We start from the raw sequence: 22,983 nt of genomic DNA, 5'->3' as shown, positions 1-22,983 counted from the left end.
GGGAAGGAGGTGGCTCCATCAGCGGGGATGCCAGAGAAAGGAGAGTCTAGGGTCTCCCCAGGACTCCAAACGCCCGTCTCCGGGGGAAGCCTTGGCCCTGAGTCGGGGTTGGGGCTGCTTGTCTCTAGCCCCCCGGGTCAGAGGGGCCTGAGGACGGCTTTCTGCTCTCCCTCCGCTGCGGTGGCCGGGTTAATTCTGGGCTGTAGGAGTTCAGACTATGGAGCTGAAGCTGTTATATACTATTTTTGATTCAATATTTTTTCTGTAGCAACACTTGCATTTTTTGCTAGATGTTTATTTTTTTAAAAGAAACTTTCAGTACTGGTGATTTCAAAACATCACACTTGGATCATCCTCTGAAAGGCTCACATTGTGAATGTTAATTTTCTGACTGAGAATGTTATCCAAGGGAGAAAGAGAAAAATCAGGTCAGTTAATGGCATTTCCATATCCTCAGAGAAGAAGTCTTTCTATTCAATGAGTTAGTTCAGTTTCCCTTCTCCAAAGAAGGACAGAGCACAAACCGCAAAGAGCTCAGACTGACTTTTCTAGGAAGAACAAAAGTTATTAGTATCACTACAGCATATAGAAACACCTCCAATCACATAGAGAAGGTAAAACAAAAGCAAGAGAGGTATATTATAAACTGTGAAGCCTGATTTAATGTCAGTCTCTTGATACTTTTGGGCTTCCCAGGAGGCTCAGTGGCAAAAAAAAAAAAAAAAAAAAAAAATCTGCCTGCCAATGCAGCTGACACAGGAGATCAGGTTTGATCTCTGGGTCAGGAAGATCCCCTGGAAAAGGAAATGGCAACCTCCTCCAATATTCTTACCTGGGAAACCCCATTTACAGAGGAGCCTGGCAGGCTATAGTCCATGGAGTCACAGACACAACTGAGCACACACACACTCTGTGGTCTTGATCCTTTATTTCAGGACTCACCCAAAACACTATTTTTATCTTTTAGTAGAAAGTTTTTCTTGTGTCCCTTTTGTTAAACTAATGGAGCATATAGATAGCACTTTCCTATCACGTGGTTATTTACTGGGGGGTTTTCTCTACCTAGTATATTTTTAAAAGTCCAAAAATTTGATAGCAATTCATCAGTCAATACAGGAAACTTCAAAAAGGATGTTCCAGATAACCATGTTCACATATCTCTTGCCTTTCAGTTACTTGATATTGATATAATATTTAGATTCCTCATATGATCCTTACAATTATTCAGCCTCAGACAATTTTAATCATTTTTTGTCAATTATTCCTGATTTTACAAATAATAAATATTCTTTGTGCAATGAATAATAGATTCAGTTATAATACAGAGAAAATTAAAAACCAGCAATGGCACCTTTGGGAATATAAAATCTTACCATATTATGTTTTCAAAATATATCCAATTTAAACTATCCTATTTTTCTCAGGTATTATTTCATTTTTGAACTCATTGAACTTCATTCCCTTCCCTTATTCCATGTCAAGTAAGGCAAAGATTGCTGCATTTTAGAGAACAAGTGGACTTGCTGTGATGGAACAAGCTGAATCACTGCTACTCCTAGAATGAAAATCACAGTCCCTTTTCTCACTTGTGGGCTTCCCAGGTGGAGCTAGTTGTAAAGAACCTGCAGATGCTGGACACATAAGAGCTGAGGGTTCGATCCCTTGTTTGGGAAGATCCCCTGGAGGAAGGCATGGCAATCCACTCCAGTATTCTTGCCTAAAGAATCCCACAGACAGAAGAGTCTGTTGGGCTATGGTCCATGGGGTCGCAAAGAGACTGACACAACTGAAGAGTCTTAGCAGGCACGCATTCTCACTTGTTACTGGTGAGATTATTGATTGCTGCAATTAGGGCTATCATATCGTTTATAAAATGAAGATATGAAATTCAGTCCTCGGGAGTTCAGTTATTTCCAAACAACTTCTGGCTATCTTGGCCAGAGCTGTATGTGGTATTTTGGCGGAGCTTGAGTACCCGGGTTGAAAAATAGAATGTGAGGGACTCCTCGTTCTGAAGAAATATCACCGAATGAATGCAGGCACATTAGAAAGGCAAGTAAATCTAGTGGGTGATACGTCTAGATAGGTAGGTGTTATTAAAACTATAATATATTTTATTAGATGGAGATGTGAAATTCATACATGGATATTTTATTCAAAAAAAAAAAACTTCATGAATTACAAAGGTGAATTCATGGTGAGACTTTTCTCAGAGGTTGGATTGTGGCAACTTGATTAAGTAGGTTTCAAACGTTTGAATTCAATCATTGGCATCCTGATGTGTTTCCAACTCTGCAAAATCTAATCATGTGCACCTATACCTTTTCATGGAGTTGATAACCCTATCACTTGGAAGAAATGGGCATGGTCATTGGAGAATATAAAGCATCCAGCAAGCACCAAGCTCAATCTTCTCTGGAGCCCAGAGCTGTGGTGTCTGGAGTTGGCTGATCTGTGGAGACTTTTGAAAGTTTCTGCCACCAGCAGTGGAGCACCTAAATCCTGAACTGAATTTGAGAATTACCGACTGAAAAAGAGTGGACAATTTTATTAACTACAACCAAAGGTGAGTTCTGAATACGGTACAATGAAATTCTGATATGTTCAGTTAAAAGTAAAACTTCAATGGCAGTCCTGGACACAAAAGCTAGTTGCATTTATTCTGTCAGTACTATCTCTGTTTGAGCACTTCCTCAAGCATTGATTCCATGTGGGATTTGCAGACAAGTAACTTATTTTTACCCACACTATATCAAGTAACCTCCTTATAAAATGTGGGTAAAAATAGAAAATTAGTAGATATTGTTGAGACAATTAAAGTAGTTAATCCATAGAAAAGGATTTACTCAATGCTGAGAAACCCTAGGCAACACATATTAAGTTCTGCTATTATTGTTTTAATAGTATCATGGTCATTGATGCTATCAGTCTACAAATTACTATATTCATGTTGACTATTGTTCCTTGATTATTGTGATAGTTGAACATTCACCAGTTCAAAATATGACGTGCTCTGATGATATGAACCGACTCCAGGAAAACTTGCTTTCCTGAACTAGAAGTGACATTTTTTTTTCTTCTTTTTGTCTTGAAAGGAGCAGTTTTGTTATTTAAGTTGGAAGCAAGCTCTGAACACTTTAGGGTTAAGACATCAGATTAAAGCCAACATTGATTGTATGAAGCATAAGTTCTTTGTAAACAAATTGCTTTGTCTTCAGAAAAGCAGTTTTGTCACTTTGATGACAGAAGGAACTGAGGCCATGAGGAGAGAAATGAAGGGTGTGCTAGTGTGGGTTCCAATCAGGGAGTCATGGAGATCGAGAGAGACATAGGCTGAGGTTCTGTGTGTGCTTCTGTTCGAATCAGCTAATGAAGTAACTCTGAAGTCATCCCACCACTTACCTCCGTTCTAATCTTTAAGGGGCTTCCCAGGTGGTTCCATGGTAAAGAATCCACCCGCCAATGCAGAAGATGCAGGAAATGTGGGTTCAGCCACTGAGTTGGAAAGATCCCTTGGAGAAGGGAATGGCAACCCTTTTCAGGATTCTTCCCTGGGAAATCCCAAGACGAGCCTGGTGGGCTACAGTCCATAGCATAGCAATGAGTCAGACAGGACTGAGCATACTCACACTAATCTTTAAGCTTCTCCATGTATTAATAATTTTAGTATGACTGAAATCCTGGTTTATTTTAAACAAAAAAGGTGCTAAGGACTCTTTTATTGTATTTTATCTTTTGTATAATAGTTCAGACTCAAAGTGTATATAGTCACCATTTCCAGGTTTGTTCTCGGGAGGTAAACAAATAGGCAAATTAAAGTTCATGATAGGACTTTGTCGAAAGGATTTATTTTTCCTGATGAGGGCAGAAGAAAGACTTTTTCCCTTATCCTCTCTTATTTCTTTCTTTAATTTTCAGAAACATGGATTCAGACGAGCTGGAAGCCTTCCAGCAGGAACTCACCTGCTCCATCTGCATGAACTGCTTCCTGGACCCCGTCACCATAGACTGTGGCCACAGCTTCTGCCGTCCCTGTCTGAGCCTTTGCTGGGAAGAAGGCCAGACTCCAAGGAGCTGCCCTGAGTGCAGGGGAATAGCAGAGAGGCCTGATCTCAAAACCAACATTGTCCTCAAGAGGCTGGCTTCCCTTGCCAGACAGGCCAGAGCTGACCACGACCACCGCTCTGAGGAGCAGATCTGTGAGACACACCAGGAAGCCAGAGGCCTCTTCTGTGAGGCTGACCAGACCCTGCTCTGCGGGCCCTGCTCTGAGCGCCCCGAGCACGCAGCTCACAGCCACCGTCCCATACACAGGGCTGCTGAGGAGTCCCGGGTAGGTGATGCCCTGGGGCAGTTTGGGGTCTAGAGGCTCCCAAGTCAGAGAGGAAGGCGGGGGTGCTGTGATGGTGATGGGATGGAGACAGTGGAGGTGGGATTCCTGAATGTGGACCCTCACATATAATGTGTCCTTTCAGTGTTGCTGCCCAGTTGTCCACACGTGAGGAAATGCAGCATCCCGGGGCGGGTGGCACCAGGGACACAGGCTTCTGATGGGAGCGTGAGGCTTTCTTACTCGGGCTACTAGAGTCTGAGTCTCAGTATCTTGGGGAATGGATTCCATTATCTGTAACGTTCCCCCAGTTCTCTAGTAAATAGTTCTATTTCTTGATAATCAAATATTGGCATCAAATTAAATTAATGTGGAAAAGTCTGATGACAGCCTCCTAAGTCAAGGTTTCTATATAACTAATAAATGCCTTTGCTCATGAATAAGGGGGTTAAATTTAAGGTGTCATCTTCTATGTCACTAAATCCCATGGGTATTTTGCAGGAGGAACTCCTAAAGAGAATGAGGTCTTTATGGAAAATGAGAGAAGAAATACAAATCAGCCTGAATCAGGAAGCTAACACAACTCAGTCCTTTGAGGTGAGAATTAAATGTTCCTATTTATTTGTATAAATATTGATATAATTTTAACTTAGATTTTTTAGGTCAATGTAAGTTCCTGTTAAAGGCTACTGGTCTCTTCCCTGGAGGAGTGGTTTCAAATGACTGATCAGTAACTGCAATTAGAATAGGCTAATATATGCTAGTTCAAAGAATGCTAGTATTTTGGGAGACCAAGCCATGAAATGTATTCCAAGGCCACGCTTTGAAGATTGGAATAAGCCTTTTCAGACATGGAGTATTAGACACATCACACTAACTGTGACTGTGAAGGAGAAGAGAGGAAGGGAGTCGTACCTAGAGGGAAAATGATGGCTCAGGGGTAAAGAATCTGCCTGCAATGCGGGAGCCACAACAGACATGGAGTACATCCCTGGGTTGGGAAGATTCCCTGGAGGAGGAAATGGCAGCCCACCCCAGTATTCCTGCCTGGAGAATCCCATGGACAGAGGAGTCTGGCGAGCTACAGTCCACAAGGTCACAAAGAGTTGGGCACAACTGAAGAGAGTTAGCATGCAGGGAAAAAAAAAATACATTTTACAAAATGGGTTTACTTCATGAAGGAATATTTAGAGGAATCAGAGAAAGGAACAAGAGAAAAACAAGACTCAGGTCGGAGAGGAAATAATTGATGGAGTAAGAACGCCAAAGAATCCTCCTTGGGAGACAGCCTGGATCCCTTAGATGACTTAATTTAAACAGGGAAAGAGACTAGGAATTCAGAGAAAGCGTGGGCAATAAGGACCAGGAAATATTTAAGACTCTTTGATGCATGTGGCAGTTTGTCAGGAACTTCCTTGATGACACTAAGGAAATAATATTTGAGGTTTTCTTTTGAATGTGAACATAAGTAATGCTTTGGATCCACTCTCTCTGCAGGACTACATGGCCTTAAGGAAGGTGATGATCAAGCTTGAGTATCAGAGGATGCTTCTGTTCCTCCGGGAGGAGGAGCAACTGCATCTAGAAGCCCTGGAGAGAGAAGCCAAGGAGATTTGTGAACAACTCAAGGAGAGTGTGTTCCAAATGACTCAACAGAGAGGAAGTCTGAAAGAAATGTACAGAGAGCTGACCGGGATGTGCCACAAGCCGGACGTGGAGTTGCTCCAGGTGAGAAAGGAGGATCCATCCTCAGAGAGAGAAACACTCTTCTAGATGAGTTGCTATGACACTGAAATATTACCTATCCAGACAGATGGTAACACAATCAGCAAGATTCTGTGACCAGGGGAAAGTTAATTTTCTTGGAGTAAATCTCAGTATACATCTCCTTAAACCCTTGGCACCCTTTGTTATCCATGCTTCCTGAAGACATTGATGTTCTTCCTGTCACACAGGCAAGATGTTTAGAACTGGTATCAGTTTTAATGCAATATAGTTATTTTTATGCAATTGTCTGGTTTACTTTAATTGTTACCATAAATGGTGGAATCACTTCTTGAAGACAGCAGTGGGCAGTGAGTGACACTGGAAATCTAGAGGTTGCTGCATCATTGTGCAGACCGTTCCTGCCCTCTTTCCCTCTTTAATGAGACCTGAGGAAGCCCATCATGCTTTAGGTTAGGGTCTGTTAGGAAGATTGCTTCTGAGTGTTACTTAGAAAAGAATTATAAAACCCTGTCTTATTTTGAAACAGGAATAGGAAAGGAGATGGAAAAGGACAGAACACTAATGATTAACATGATTTTTTTTTTCCCCTTTGCAGGACTTGGACAATGTGCTGGAAATGTGAGTATACACTGCCATTTTTTGATTTCTGAAATATTTTTGTCTTTTTGATGGGGTGGACCCACAGTTCTTGCTTGGGACCTGGGGATTGATTTCAGGTCCTCCCCCATATCTAAATCCCAGGATACAGGATCCTTTAGACATAATGCCATAGTATTCTCAGATAACTAATACACATGCTTCTGAACACTTTGTCATCTCTAGACAACTTTACAACTAACACATACAGTGTAAAGTAAATGCTACATAAGTCATACCCTGGTGTGTGGCATTTTCAATTTTTATATTTTTGGAAGTTTCTGGAATTTTTTGTGAACTTTTCAACTCAGAACAAAGGCAAAAGGAAAGGAATTAGGGGTTTTGGAACACTGGGGGGAACACTGGGAATTTAGGATGGACTGGTGCACACTGTATATGAAGTATAGTTAGAACAGTAGCTCTGATCCTGTTATAAAATAAAGGAATAAATGAGCAAATAAATAGCCCAGAATATACAGGTGAATCCATGTGTGAATCCACAGGTACAGAACCCTAACATATGGATTGCCAACATTGTCTTTTTGGCTATTTTCTATTTTATTTCAAAAGAATTTCATGGGTTTCTGACCCTTGGTCTCAGGAGTTTCCTTTTCATTTGACTGAAATCGAATATATCTGAAAACCTGCTGACATTCTGGGCTTTGTTCCACCCACTCGACCCATTCTCTCCAACCTGACCGCAATAAAACTTAGCCAGGGATTTTTCTAAGACATCATAGAGTAAGCACCTAGCCTAGTAATTGAAAGGTGGAAAAGGCATGAAAGAGGCACACTCCCTACCATGAAAAGAGAGGCTGTGATTTTGTTAATACTGAGTAGCAGTGACTCAGCCCGTTCCATCACAGCAAGCCCCCTGCAGGCAGGACCTCACAGGGAGCGGCTTTCTGCTGCCCACTGGGAAGTGAGACGTTCAGGACCAGGGCAGCCAGGTTGGACCTGGGTCACTTTGCTGGACTGACAAGAGTAAACATGTCTGGTCAGTGAGCACTTCCGTTTAGACAACATGGCTACTTTGTGAGTGAAGTCTCAAAGGCTTAGCCTGAATTTTTTGCTCTCTGTAAAGTGCCCAGGATCTTGAAATTGAGGAAGGGAATGAAGTTTAGTGAGTGCAAATTTGGAATATTGTCTGAGAAAAATGGCGAAAATGAAATTTGATATAATTTATATTTAGTAAAATATATGGCAACATTTTTATATTCTCAAATGAGTAGAATATATTGAATAAGCAAATCACCAAAAGTAGGAGAATCCTGAGAACATATCGGATCCTGTAGTGAAGTCTGCTGTTTTGCAATGCTCATGTGTTTAGCCATTGGTCTTGACATGGAACCGATGTTCTTGTTACAGGACTGACTTGGCACAGATGCAGAAGCCTCAGCCCGTGAACCCAGAGCTCCCTTCCTGGCCTGTCTCTGGATTCCTACACATGCTGAACAATTTCAGAGGTAAGAGTCAGCCTTTTGGTGATCAGGGCTACATTTCATTAGAGCTTCTTGGGAAAAAAATCTTCTTTCATTTTTGTTGTATTTCTTTTTTCTTTTTTGGATATGAAGGTGGTACACACATTCCTGAAGTTGGTAACATCTTCTCTACCTCTATCAGTTCAGTTCAGTCACTCAGTCTTGTCTGACTTTGCGATTCCATGGACTGCAGCACGTCAGGCTTCCCTGTCCATCACAAACTCCTGGAGTTTATTCAAGCTTATGTCCATTGAGCCAGTAATGCCACCCAATCATCTCATCCTCTATTGTTCCTTTCTTCTCGCACCTTCAGTTTTTCCCAGCATCAGGGCCTTTTCAAATGAGTGAGTTCATCCCATCAGGTGCCAAAGTATTGGAGTTTCAGCCTTAGCATCAGTCCTGCCAGTGAATATTCAGGACTGATTTCCTCTAGGATGGACAGGTTGGATCTTCTTGCTGTTCAAGGGACTCTCCAGAGTCTTCTCCAACACTGCAGTTCAAAAGCATCGATCTTGGTGCTTAGCTTTCTTTATAGTCCAACTCTCACATGCATCCATGACTACTGGAAAAACCATAGCTTTGACTAGATGAATCTTTGTTAGCAAGGTAATGTCTCTGCTTTTTAAAATGCTTTCTAGGTTGGTCATAACTTTTCTTCCAAGGAGCAAGCATCTTTTAATTCCATGGTTGCAGTCACCATCAGCAGTGATTTTGGACCACACACCTCCCACCCCCTGCCAAATAGTCTACTACTGTTTTCATTGTTTCCCCATCTATTTGCCATGAAGTGATGGGACTGGATGCCATGATCTTAGTTTTCTGAATTTTGAGTTTTAAGCCAATATTTTCACTCTCCTCTTTCACTTTCATCAAGAGACTCTTTACTTCTACTTCACTTTCTGCCATAAGGCTGGTGTCATCAGCACATCTGAGGTTATTTATATTTCTCCCAACAGTCTTAATTCCAGCTTGTGCTTCATCCAGTCCAGCATTTCTCATGATGTACTCTGAACTTAAGTTAGACAAGCAGGGTGATAATATACAGCCTTGACTTACGCCTTTCCAAATTTGGAAATAGTCTGTTGTTCCATGTCCAGTTCTAACTGTTTCTTCAGGACCTGCATGCAGATTTCTCAGGAGACAAGTCAGGAGTTCTGGTGTTCCCATCTCTTGAAGAATTTCCCACAGTTTGTTGTGATCCACACAGTCAAAAACTTTGGTGTAGTCAAAGAAGCAGAAATAGATGTTTTTTTCTGGAACTCTCTTGTTTCAATGATCCAGCAGATGTCGGGAATTTGATCTCTAGTTCCTCTGGCTTTTCTAAATGCAGCTTGAACATCTGGTAGTTCAGGGTTCATGTACTGCTGAAGCCTGGCTTGAAGAATTTTGAGCATTACTTTACGAGCGTGTGAGATGAGTTCAGTTGTGCAGTAGTTTGAGCATTCTTTGGCGTTGTCTTTCTTTGGAATTGGAATGAAGACTGACCTTTTCCAGTCCTGTGGTCACTGCTGAGTTTTCCAAATTTGCTAGCATATAGAGTGCAGCACTTTCACAGCATCAGCTTTTAGGATTTGAAATAGCTCAACTGGAATTCCATCCCCTCCACCCGCTTAGTTCTTAGTGATGCTTCCGAAGGCCCACTTGACTTCACATTTCAGAATGTCTGGCTCTAGGTGAGTGATCACACCATCATGGTTATCTGGGTCATTAAGGTTTTTTTGTGTGTGTAGTTCTACTGTGTATTCTTGCATCTTCTTCTTAATATCTTCTGCTTCTGTTAGGTCCATATAATTTCTGTCCTTTATTGAGCACATCTTTGCATGAAATATATCCTTGGTATCTCTAATTTTCTTGAAGAGATCTCTAGTCTTTCCCATTCTGTTGTTTTCCTCTATTTCTTTGCATTGATCACTGAGGAAGGCTTTCTTTGCTATTCTTTGCTTTTCTTTTTTTTTCCTTTTTCTTTTTCTTTTCTTTCTTTTTTTTTTTTTTTTTTTTTGCTATTTCCTTGCTATTCTTTGGAACTCTACATTCAAATTGGTATATCTTTCCTTTTCTCCTTTGCCTTTAGGTACTCTTCTTTTCACAATTAATTATAAAGCTTCCTCAGATAACCATATACCTTTTTGCGTTTCTTTTTCTTGATCACTGCTTCTTGTAAAATGTCATGAACCTCTGTCCATAGTTCTTCAGGCATTCTCTCTATCAGATCTAATCCCCTGAATCTATTTGTCACTTTCACTGTATAATCATAAGGAATTTGACTTAGGTCATACCTGAATGGTCTAGTGGTTTTCCCTACTGTCAATTTAAGTCTGAATTTGGCAATAAGGAGTTCACGGTCTGAGCCACAGTCAGCTCCCTGTCTTTGTTTTGCTGACTGTATAGAGTTTCTCCATCATTGGCTGCAAAGAATATAATCCATCTGATTTTGGTATTGACCATCTGGTGATCCATGTATAGAAGCTTCTCATGTGTTGTTGGAAGAGGGTGTTTGCTATGAGCAGTGCGTTCTCTTGGCAAAACTCTATTAGCCTTTGCCCTGCTTCTTTCTGTACTCCAAGGTCAAATTTGCCTGTTTCTCAAGGTGTTCCTTGACTTCCTATTTTTGCATTCCAGTCCCTTATAATGAAAAGGACATCTTTGTTGGGTGTTAGTTCTAGAAGGACTTGTAGGTCTTCATAGAACTGTTCAAATTCAGTTTCTTCAGCATTACTGGTTGAGGCATAATTGGATTACTCTGATATTGAATGGTTTGGCTTGGAAATGAACAGTTCATTCTGTCGTTTCTGAGATTGCATCCAAGTACTGCATTTCGGACACTTTTGTTGCCTCTATAGTCAGATTAGAAACACCAAGTCTGATGTTTGCCACTGCAATTTCTTGAAAATGCAAAACCACACACACACACACACACACACACACACACATACATATATATATACATATACACATATATATAAATATATATGAAATAGGATGAGCTAAAGGAGAGCAACCACGTTGTTACTGTGATTATAAACAGACAGAATATTTAGTTTTGTGAGTGGCCATAAATATGTTGCTTACTCAGTTTATTTCACTCTTGAGCTTAAATCCATCATTGCTGCTTTTTGTTTGTCTGTTTTGTTTTGCTTTTCATTGGTGCTTTTTAATTCACTGTATGGGCTTCCCTGGTGGCTCAGATGATAAAGAGTCTGCGTGCAATGCAGGAGAACCATGTTCAAGCCCTGGGTCGGGAAGATCCCTAGAGAAGGGAATGGAAATCCACTACAGTATTCTTTCATGGAGAATTCCATGGACAGAGCAGCCTGGTGGGCTACATACAGTCCGTGGGGTCACAAAGAGTCGAACAGGACTGAAGGACTAACACTTTCACTTTAACTTCATTATAGCTACATTTATTACACATTGTCCAAAGAATATTTATTATTTCTAAAATTAGGAATAAATGACAGAAAAACTGAAATGGACTTTGGCAGAAGAATTGTAATGCTCTCAATCTCACAACAACTTTAAGGCAAAGGATGCATGAACACTGTTAGTCAGAACATCTATTTTGAAGCTTCCAAATTATTCATAGATGGATTTCTATCAGTTCTTTTGACCTTTGAAAATGTAATAGGTAGAGATTATACCCTCATAAATAGCCACGTGATAACAAAGTGCCATCTGCAGTTTCCATAGTATTAAGTACAAAGGACAAAAGAAAAGTTTTCTAATATAAGAATAAATGTTTTTAGGTGAGTCCTAAAGTAAACTATGAAGAGACTGACATTAACTCAGACTTCACCCAATTCATGATATATGTCTTTTTAAATAACTTTTATTCTTCAGAGAAGAGTCACTCTAACTCCCTTTGCTGTCTTTGTTTTGATTTCCTTGAAGGAGGAAAGGAAAATCAAAAAGCTTATTGTGTAGAGAGTCTATGCCTCTCAGAGACATGGAAATTCAACTGGCTGACACAATTTTTACTCTTTCCTCAGTGAATAATGTTCTGAGTCGGACAACGACCGTTCACCATGTGATCCTGGATGATGCAAGTGTGCTGTTTGAGGATGACAACCCCAGTACGTCAGGACAGCCCCGGGGCGGGGCGTGTGCTGTGTCCTGGGGAGCTTGGGCCTTCACCTCCGGGAGGCATTACTGGGAGCTGGACGTGGCACTGTCCTCCAGCTGGGTTCTGGGGGTCTGTAAAAGCATCTTCACACGTGATACCAGTATCATTATTGGTGCTGAAGAAGCATTTTTTCTGTGTTCTACAAAGGTGAACAGTCAGTATATTCTGTCCACCACCTCCCCACCCTTCGTTCATTTTGTGAAAAGGCCTCTGGGTAGAATTGGAGTGTTTTTGGATTATGACAACGGAACTGTGAGCTTCTATGATGTTTTCAGAAGTTCCCTCATATATAGTTACCTTCCTTCTGCTTTCTCCTCCCCTCTGATACCTTTCCTTTGCCTTAAATCTCCATGAATTGTCCACTTCTCAGGCCATTTATTGGAGCTTCTTCTCTGGGGATAATGCTGCCCTTCACTTCATGTGAGGCCACAGGATACCTGACTGTGCTCAGCAGTGCATTGCTATTTAATGTGACATAGTGATTGTATGTTTACAAAATGGCATAAAATTGTTGTATGTATAAATCTGTTAATTTTTTAATAAACATTTATTATGGAGTATTTCATAGAATATAGTCAATTGCTTTTCTTTTTAAAATAAGGACTATTTTATTAAACTAAAGTTTATGTGTCATAAAGGTCACTACTTTTAAACTACATAATCAGTAGTTTTTAGAAATATACAAAATTGTAAAACCAGGACTATTTCATTGTGGGACATATGCGTGACCTCCAAAAGGAAAAAATGCCCAATACCATTTACTGACTCTAGCATATACCTTCTCATTACACTCTTCAGCAAACTTTTCTCAAGTTAGTAGATATTTTGAATAATTCTCAATTAGTCAAATTCCTCTGACAGTTCAGACAGTTCTTGTCTTATTTCATATTATTGTTACATCCCACTCTCTGTGCAGTACTCAGAACAGAACACATAGACGTGTTAGGTGAATCAGTGAAGAAACACATGAATTAAAGAATCTGTATAGACAAAAGCCCCAGATAATCACGATGGCGTGATCACTCACCTAGAGCCAGACATCGTGGAATGTGAAGTCAACTGGGCCTTAGGAAGTATCACTACGAATAAAGCTAGTGGAGGGGATGGAATTCCAGTTGAGTTATTTCAAATCCTAAAAGATGATGCTGTGAAAGCGCTGTACTCAATAAGTCATCAAATTTGGAAAACTCAACAGTGGCCACAGGACTGGAAAAGGTCAGTCTTCATTCCAATCCCTAAGAAAGGCAATGCCAAAGAAAGCTCAAACTATTGGACAATTGCACTCATCTCACACGCTAGTAAAGTAATGCTTAAAATTCTCCAAAACAGGCTTCAGCAATATGTGAACTGTGAAATTCCAGATGTTCAAGCTTGTTTTAGAAAAGTCAGAGGAACAGGAGATCAAATTGCCAACATTCGCCGGATCATCAGAAAAGCAAGAGAAACAGAAAAAAAAAAATCTGTTTCTGCTTTATTGACTATGGCAAACCCTTTTATTGTGTGGATCACAATAAATGGTGGAAAATTCTTCAGGAGATGAGAGTACCAGACCACCTGATCTGCCTCTTGAGAAACCTGTATGCAGGTCAGAAAGCAACAGTTAGAACTGGACATGGAAAAACAGACTGGTTCCAAATAGGAAAAGGAGTACATCAAGGCTGTATATTGTCACCCTGCTTATTTAACTTCTATGCAGAGTACATTATGAGAAATGCTGGGCTGAAAGAAGCACAAGCTGGAATCAAGATTGCCGGGAGAAATATCAATAACCTCAGATAGGAAGATGACACCACCTTTATGACAGAAAGTGAAAAGAACTAAAGAGCCTCTTGATGAAAGTGAAAGAGGAGAGTGAAAAAGTTGACTTATAGCTCAACATTCAGAAAGCTAAGATCATGGCATCTGGTCCCATCACTTCATGGCAAATAGATGGGGAAATAGTGGCTGACTTTATTTTTCCAGGCTCCAAAATAACTGTAGATGGTGATTGCAGCCATGAAATTAAAAGATGCTTGCTCCTTGGAAGAAAGGTTATGACCAACCTAGACAGCACATTAAGAAGCAGAGACATTACTTTGTCAACAAAGGTCCGTCTAGTCAAGGCTATGGTTTTTCCAGTGGTCATGTATGAATGTGAGAGGTGGACTATGAAGAAAACTGAGTGCCGAAGAATTGGTGCTTTTGAATTGTGGTGTTGGAGAAGACTCTTGAGAGTCCCTTGGACTACAAGGAGATCCAATCAGTCTGTCCTAAAGCAGATCAGTCCTGGGTGTTCATTGGAAGGTCTGGTGTTGAAGCTGAAACTCCAGTACTTTGGTCACCTGATGCAAAGTGCTGACTCATTTGAAAAGAACCTGATGCTGGAAAAGATTGAGGGCAGGAGGAGTAAGGGAAAACAGAGCATGAGATGGTTGGATGGCATCACCAACTCAATGGATGGTGATTTGGGTTTGGGTAGACTCCAGCAGTTGGTGATAGAGAGGGAGGCCTGGTGTGCTGCGGTTCATGGGGTCGTAAAGAGTCGAACACGACTGAGAGGCTGAACTGAACTGTATAGACAAATATTCCTTCATTGACAAAATTTTCCAAAAGATAGTGAACATAATAGACATAAAGTACTAGGGATAAAGTCAGGAGTAGAGAGGAAACTGAGTTGCAGATTCACAGCTTAAGGAAATTCCATTATCTTGAGGTTAAAAATATCTACTACAGAAGCTTGTTTTATACTGTTGATTTTGAAATTTCCCTGAGACAATCAGTCTCTTTTTGACAGATCTCAAACCAGCTTCTCTGTTTATCTCATTTTATCTCCAGATCCTCTCTTGGACCCTTGGTCCTTCAATTCACAGAAGGCCATTCTCTGTGGTATGGAATCCCAAGCCTTTCAGCCATTTCTCTTTTCATTTTCACCTTTTTAGTACATTTTCCTGGATTACATCTCTGATTCTAACACTCTTGATTGAATAACTCATTTTTTGGTTAAGTTCCATTTAGGATAAACCCTGTAAAACTGGGTGGAAAACAGGCTGAAGAGAAAAGGGAATGCTGAAGAGTATAGATGTTGCATCTGAAATCCAAGCACAAATTTCAATTCAGGATTTGCAACAATTTTCATTTTATTTTTTAGGGTCAACTTAGATTATAGAATTGATATATAACAAGTGTGGTGTGATTTTCCCATTTAGGAAATACAAGGAAAGGGATTTTCCTTCGATTGTCTATGGAATCATTGCATCCCACACACTATAGAATTTCAAGAAGGAATTAACCTTCTACGTCTTTAGTGTGAGGATGGTCAAGCTCTTGGGATGGTGATTGCATCATTGGCACTTTGTAAGTGGCCCCAAATTCTAGAATCAGAGAGTCCAGTATCCAAGAAAGATCTTGTGAAATTACTAGAAGACATGGAGAATAGTCCCCTGCTCAGTGATGGCCACCCATTCAAAATACCTCCATCCCTGATAGACTGGGGAAAAATTACTTGTAAGATACTTCTGGAGAAATGTGTATAATGGAATGGTTAGAAACTTTTACAACATGAGGAAACTGTGCACTTTAAGAATTATTCCTGGAAATTAAGGAATATTTAAAAAATCCTCATGAAAACAAAACACATGCACGCGCACACACACACATACACACACTATTCTAATTTACCCAAGAAGCCCCTGAAAGCTTACCCATTTTTTAAAGAACTTATGGCCCTAATACTTCCCAAAATACCCCAAACTGAGTATCAGGGGCTGAAAATGGTCCTGTCTGAGAAAGACAAATAGTTCTCAGAGAACATAAAGCTGAAATACATTCAAGATTTCAAGGAGAAATAGGAGTCCGAGGAGAAAGTGGTTCATTTCAGGGAACACGATTCGAGTGTTCAATATTCCAAGACAATGGATGTTCCCAAAGAAATATTCCAAGAGATTATGTGTCCAGTTTTCCAAGAAGTCAGATGTCCCCAAAGGAATCCAAATGAAAGCCCATGAGAAGTTTTAGGACAATGTGCAAGAGTTGAACCTCCCCCAGAAAATTATTTTTCCATGAGGAGTTCAATTCCATGGAGAGTCTAAAAACCCCTCCAAGGACAGAGGTCAGATTTTCCATGAGGATTAATGGTCAAGTCTAGTTGCCAGAATCTCCCTGCAGGAGGCTGGAGATTGGCAGATCCTGCCAAGGCGTCCTGAAGAGTCAGAAACAGTGTTATAAGAAGCAGGTTGAGGAGGTGCAGAAACAGTACAAGGTGGACCTGGGTCCTCGGCTCTAGAGTTAGTGTCCTGAAGGACGTGCTGTAGATGGGGACTGTAGATTTGCTTGAACTTGGACATAGGGATTCCCTCATGATCACGTTCTCACACTTTCTGTAAGTTGTCTCCCTTATGCAGCAGATATATATATGTATATATTTTTTTACAACTTGTGAACCCACATGGACTCATCATTATCACCTAAGCCCATAGATTTCACTGTTGCTATATGAAAATATTTTTATTTTAAAACATAAATGTCTTTAAATTAGATAGATACATATTAGGTAGATAGGCAGATAGCTAGTTATTTCAGACTCATCAAAATACTTTTTTTTTCAGACTCTTCAAAACACTTTGTGTTTTACTTTATTAAGCAAATATTTGTAAAAGGTGATTTTGACTTTCTTTTTTTTTTCCTGTTTTTATTTATTTATTTTTTTTGCCTTTTTTTTAAAATTTATTTTTCAGTGGGTTTTGTCATACATTGATGTGAATCAGCCATAGAGTTACACGAATTCTTTTTAAAATAACAAGCATTTAAGTAGTGTACAAGACATTTGGTATCCAAAAAATGACCAATACATTTATTTCCCATAGAATGCTGTGTATGAATTTTCATACACTGGTATGCTCTTCAATATATGCTTTTAAAATGCACTGTACATAAATGCTTTTGATTTCTTAATGTTTCCAGAAATTTTCTATTTTATATTCTTTTATTAATAGATGACTAAAACATTGAATTTGTATGGAAAATTTCTTATCAGTTTGTGTCACTTACTTCCCTACTTGGCTTTAATTTGAAAACTAGGACTAAGTTACAGTTCTTTTTACCTAAAATCAGGAGATTTTCTCCTAAGTTATTTTTGCCATGAAGTGCTAATAAGTCTTATAGCCCAAGATAGATAGTGAGATATCCAGTCAAGTGGGGCTCTTCTTGTGAATTTAAAGTGCATATTTTCTAATTCTTTCAGCATCTACTGTTTTCTAAGCCATGTCTTGTTACAGAGGATATAAAACCTAAAAGTTACAGTTCTATGTTATTCTATCCTTGAAGAGTGAACAGATTTTCTAAGCATGTCTTGTTGCATAGGATACAAGCCTAAAAGTTACAGTTCTTAACTTTATAGTATTTCATTCTTGATTGAAGATTGAACAGTGAGTGTAATCAGTAATAGAAAGCATTACCATTGAGAGAGCCATGCAAAGCATATGTAAGGTCACAATATACAAAGGGTGACTGATACAGGAGCCAAGATGAAGTGAAAATAATAATGAGAATGAGGCAGGAGAGGCGGAACAGTCTGTCACAGAAGTTAATGGGCCAGGACAGTGTACAGACTCCAGGTTCGTGCGTGTCCTAGTCCTTCCCTTCCCAGGCTGTGACCCAGTGTTCCCAATTTCTCTGTCCTGTCTCCTTGAAACTCACTGCCAGTTCCCAGAAAAATGACAACCACCTTAGTGCGGGGGCAGAAAATAAATCCCTGCTTGTAATTTTCCTTTCTGGATCAATAGCAGGAGAGATCTGGCAACACTTACTCATGAAACTGAAACTACTAGTTACTGTCCTCTTTCATGTTTGTATCATGTACAGTATACAATCTAAGACAGGGAATTTAAATCAGCTGACTGTTTCAGGAATTCTATTGATGGGAAACAGGTGTTTGGATGGAATTGTGGCCTGTTTATGTCTCTCTAATAGAGTGAGACCAGTAATTCCAGAGCCCTTTGCTACACGTGACTTGATGCGAGAATGCACGGGAGGGCAAAGGCAAGTAGAGGTTTTGTCCAAAATGACTTAAAAATGACACAGTCAGTAACTGGGTTAAATGAATCTGAGTTGTATAAAATTTGAGAGCATTTCCACTTTAGTTTTATTTTTTCATTATGTAGTATTATTATTTTTAGAATATATAAAAATGAGTAAATTCATTTCTGTCTTACTATAAACAATTCCAGTTTCCTCTTTCATGAATTTGTGATACTGCAGGCTTTTTGTAAATTGGTTAGATTTATAATTTGTATTTATTTTTATCGGTTTAATTTAGAAACAAAGTTTTCACTGTATTTCTTGTATTATCTTTTAAAATATCAAGGGATTCGGCTTTGAACAAAAACAATAGGAGTAAAAAATACAAACGTTATCTAGAAAAAAAAATGTAAGCGGTGCTACAGAAAAATATTGGATCAAAGATAATATACAAAGGCCTCAGGGCCCTAGACTGAAGCCCTACAGCGCAGAATTCCGCGGCCCCAGGGGCGTGAGCAAGAGCAGGGGCGGCCCCGGGGACCCTCTGACCCTGCAGATCTGAGATCCCCGGCCTCAGCCCCGGCTCTGCTTCCGTGTCACTGCTAGGGACAGAACTCTTGTGAACTTAGAGTCTGTCCCCGGTTCTCGCATCCTTTCTGGAAGGAGCCTCCTCCTTCCCAGAGAGAGGCGCGTCTCCAAGAGATGTCTGCGGATCTGAGCTCCGAGCCGTCGCGGGGCGGCGGGGGACTCCTCTCCGCGTCCCGCCGAGTGCGCCCGCCGCAGAGAGAAGCGCAGAAACGGAGCGCGGGGCGCGCGGCTCCATATCCCTGGGAGGACACGGGAGGGCGCCCCGGGAGCCGGTCCCGGGCTGGGCTGCGGGAGGTGTCCGGCTCCGTCCCGCCGAAGTCGCGCGGGAGTGAGGAGGCCGTGGAGGGCGACGGAGAGCAACCGAGTCCTGGTGGGAGACGACGGCTTCCTCACGGGACCCGAGGGCTTCCTCACGGTACCCGGGCCCCCTCTGTCCACGAGTGCCCGGTGGCGCCAGGAGGCCTGCGTCCCCGCGGATGCTGTCGCGGGAGGGAGGCGGGTCGCACGTCAGAAAACCGGGACCTGCGGGCCCTGTGCTGGAAACGGGGCGCGCCGGGCCACTAAGCCCGAGAGGAGATTCGCGGACTTTTGTAGCCGCGACCTCACCTCCGGCTCCGCGGGCAAGGACGCCGAGGGCCCCGGGTGCGGAGCGAGGCCGCGGGGGACTTCTGTGTCCAGGGCCACCTGAGAGGAGGATCCCCGGCGCTGCCGGACCCCCCAGGCCAGGCGCAGCCGGCCGTAGACAGCGAACCCGGGAGCTCCTGTGTGCGCCCAGTTCCTCCTCCTCCTCGGGACACCGAGGACGACTGCAACCCGCCAGGCTCCTCTGTCCATGGAATCGTCCACGCAAGAATTCCGGAGGGGACTGCCGTTTCCTCCTCCAGCCGATCGTCCCTGGTCAAGCATCTATCCCGCGTCCTACCGGCGCGTCTTCTGTGTCTGGCGTTGGCAGGCGGGGTCTGCACTGCTGAGCCTCCTGGGAAGCCCTGGTGCGCTCCTAGCACTGGCCTTTTTCCTCTGAGGTAAATCCAGCTGGGATTTCCGGTTTGTTTGCTTTCAACTCTGAATATCATGGTGCTTGTTTAAACTTATTTCTTCAGATAAACATGTACCAAGTCCTATATTTGCATGTACCATGCAAAATATAAAGGAGTAGAAAACATGTCAAATGCCAACACGGACGTGGAGTTAACAGAAACTCATTTATTGCTCTTGGCAATGCAAAACGGCGCAGACACTTAGGAGTAAACTTTGGCAGTTCTTCCAAATCTAAACTTGTGTTTGTCCAGCTATCTCACTCTGTTATCTGCACAAAGGGGTAGAAAATGTTTGCTTATCCAAAACCTGTACACAGACGTCTGTAGCAACTTTGTTCCGAACTGTGAAAACATGGGAGCAACCAAGACGTCCCTCACTAGGTGAAGGGATGAGTGAACCATGGCGCATCCAGACCCCGGCATGTTACTCGGTGCTCAAAAGAAAGCAGCTGTCAAACCACAGGAAGACATGAAGGAAGTCTAATTGTTTATGAGTGAGTAAGCGAAGCCAGTCTGCAAAGGCCACAAAGGTTCCAGTTTGCTACAGGATTTTGCTTGTGGGGGACGCTATGCATGTGTGAGGGAGAGGGGTATATCAGAATCCCCTTACTTTGCTCAGTTTTGCTGTAAACTTAAACTGTTGTAAAAAATTAGCTTTATTTAAAAAATGAAAAAGAAGTAAGGAGTGTTTCAGTGACCTCAAAACTCTGGCGTATTTACAATTAAATGTTTAATATTAATTTTTTTTCAAAGAGACAATGGAATTGTATAAAACAATAAAGAAAAATAAGCGTGTTTTGGAACATGTTTTTCAAAATACATAGCTGCACATTTGTTTGTAATAATATCACCCAGATAGAAGTCATTGTTAAAAATCACAATGTTTTTCAGTCTCCCACTGGTGCATCTTAATATTTTCTTAAGTGTTCATGTCCCAAATAAGCAAGGTAAGATATTCTCACTAGCAATCCAATTTTAGTTTTAAAATACTAAAACTCTAGTAAAAGAAAATTAACAGAAAGTCCATTTTCTTTTCATTATAAAATTTTTACTACTGCTCACAAAAGTTACACAAGGGGAGACTGCTACTTCTTAAGATGGAGAAATAGAGACTAGGTGTTTCTTCTTGTATGATACCAAAAAGTGCAAGAAATCATGGCTTCTAGATGTATAGCACATAACAAGGAAAATAAACACACAAAAATGGAGAGCACCAGAAATTATAATTATGTGGGTAAATATATAAGGCTTTATTTTGCTATTTGAAACTCTTTAAGATAATGAATTATATTTTAAAAATAAAAACATTATAATAAAAGCAATATGACAATTATTAAAAACTTCACAATGTTATGAACCTTTTCCTATGTATATAAATGTAAAATATATGACAAATATATTACAGAGTTTGGAAGAAGAAATACATACATGTATATTTATTTACACATAAAATATGGTTATTTTAGTATTTGTGAAGTGAGATATCACACACATATATATAGACTATGATAAATTAAAATAAATATTCTAAACTTTTTATAAACAACTAGAATAACTTTAAATTGGGGGTTGCAACTAATGAGCCAACAAAGTTGACAAAATGGAATCATAAACAATATTTTACAAAGACAGGGAGAGAGAAGAAAGGGGGACAACATGTGGGAAAACAGTAAACAAATAGCAGCAATGATAGACTGACTGATAACCATATCAATAATCATATTTAATATAAGTGATGGAAACATTCTAGTTAAAGGCAAAAGTTTTCTGATAGACAAAAAAGTAAGGTACAACTACATGTTGTCCAAAAACTCAAAATATAGATTCACACATTGGCTAAATTGAAACAACTAAATAGTCATATATGTTAACACTATTCTAAGAACAGGAGTGTCTATATGCATATTAGAAACAGTAAATTTCAGAATAAAAATATTATTCCCAGTTCATTTCAAAGTGTTAAAAGGATCAAATCATGAAGAGGACTTAAGAATCCTAAGTGTTCATGTACCTAATAAGAGAGATTCACACTACGTAGGGCTAAAACTGATAGAAATGCCAAGAGAAATGGAAATTGTAGTCTGAGATTTCAATAGATACTTCAACATCTCTTTGAACACTGAAATCCATAGATTAATAGACAAATAGATCAAATTGATCCACACATCGCAGCACTGTTTATAATAGCCAGGATATGGAAGCAACCTAGATGCCCATCAGCAGATGAATGGATAAGGAAGCTGTGGTACATATACACCATGGAATATTACTCAGCTGTTAAAAAGAATTCATTTGAATCAGTTCTAATGAGGTGGATGAAACTGGAGCCCATTATACAGAGTGAAGTAAGCCAGAAAGATAAAGAACATTACAGCATTCTAACACATATATATGGAATTTAGAAAGATGGTAATGATAACCCTACATGCAAAACAGAAAAAGAGAAACAGATGTACAGAACAGACTTTTGGACTCTGTGGGAGAAGGTGAGGGTGGGATGTTTCAAAAGAACAGCATGTATATTATCTATGGTGAAACAGATCACCAGCCCAGGTGGGATGCTTGAGACAAGTGCTCGGGCCTGGTGCACTGGGAAGACCCAGAGGGATCGGGCGGAGAGGGAGGTGGGAGGGGGATCGGGATGGGGAATACATGTAACTCCATGGCTGATTCATGTAAATGTATGACAAAACCCACTGCAATGTTGTGAAGTAATTAGCCTCCAACTAATGAAAATAAATGAAAAAAAAAAAAAAAAAGAAGATCATGAAGGACACGACAACACTATAAACCAACCTGGCCTAATGGACATTTATAGAATGTGACTCCCACCGACAATAAATTATTGTGTTACTGCAAAGAACATAATTGGAGGAGTAATACTACCTAATGCCAAAACTTATTTAAAGCAACAGTAATCACAACTGAGTGGTATTGGTGTTCAAAGAAATAACTAAATCTATTGCACAAAAAGAAAGAGCTCAGAAATACACCTCTGTATATGTGAAAATGGATTTTTTAAAATAAAAGAGAAAGGAATTTAGTGGAGAAACCGTAATCTTTTCAAAA

General features: G+C 40.4%; 1 protein-coding gene across 1 annotated transcript in view; it reads left to right on the top strand.

The window, feature by feature from the left end:
- The window catches only part of LOC136168683 (tripartite motif-containing protein 64-like), a 109,072-nt gene extending 96,423 nt beyond the window's left edge, over positions 1-12,649 (top strand). The window contains exons 2-6 of the mRNA XM_065936396.1: positions 3,919-4,333; positions 4,832-4,927; positions 5,828-6,078; positions 8,060-8,160; positions 12,162-12,649. Coding sequence (XP_065792468.1) covers positions 3,923-4,333; positions 4,832-4,927; positions 5,828-6,078; positions 8,060-8,160; positions 12,162-12,649 — 1,347 coding nt within the window. The 5' untranslated portion in view covers positions 3,919-3,922. The remainder of the gene's footprint in view (positions 1-3,918; positions 4,334-4,831; positions 4,928-5,827; positions 6,079-8,059; positions 8,161-12,161) is intronic.
- The last annotated feature ends 10,334 nt before the right edge of the window (positions 12,650-22,983 follow it).

This window comes from Muntiacus reevesi, chromosome 5 (assembly GCF_963930625.1).
Source record: "Muntiacus reevesi chromosome 5, mMunRee1.1, whole genome shotgun sequence".
NCBI classification, from domain to species: Eukaryota; Metazoa; Chordata; class Mammalia; order Artiodactyla; family Cervidae; genus Muntiacus; species Muntiacus reevesi.
Note: the sequence above shows the minus strand (reverse complement) of the source record. Positions and strands in the feature narration are given on the sequence as shown.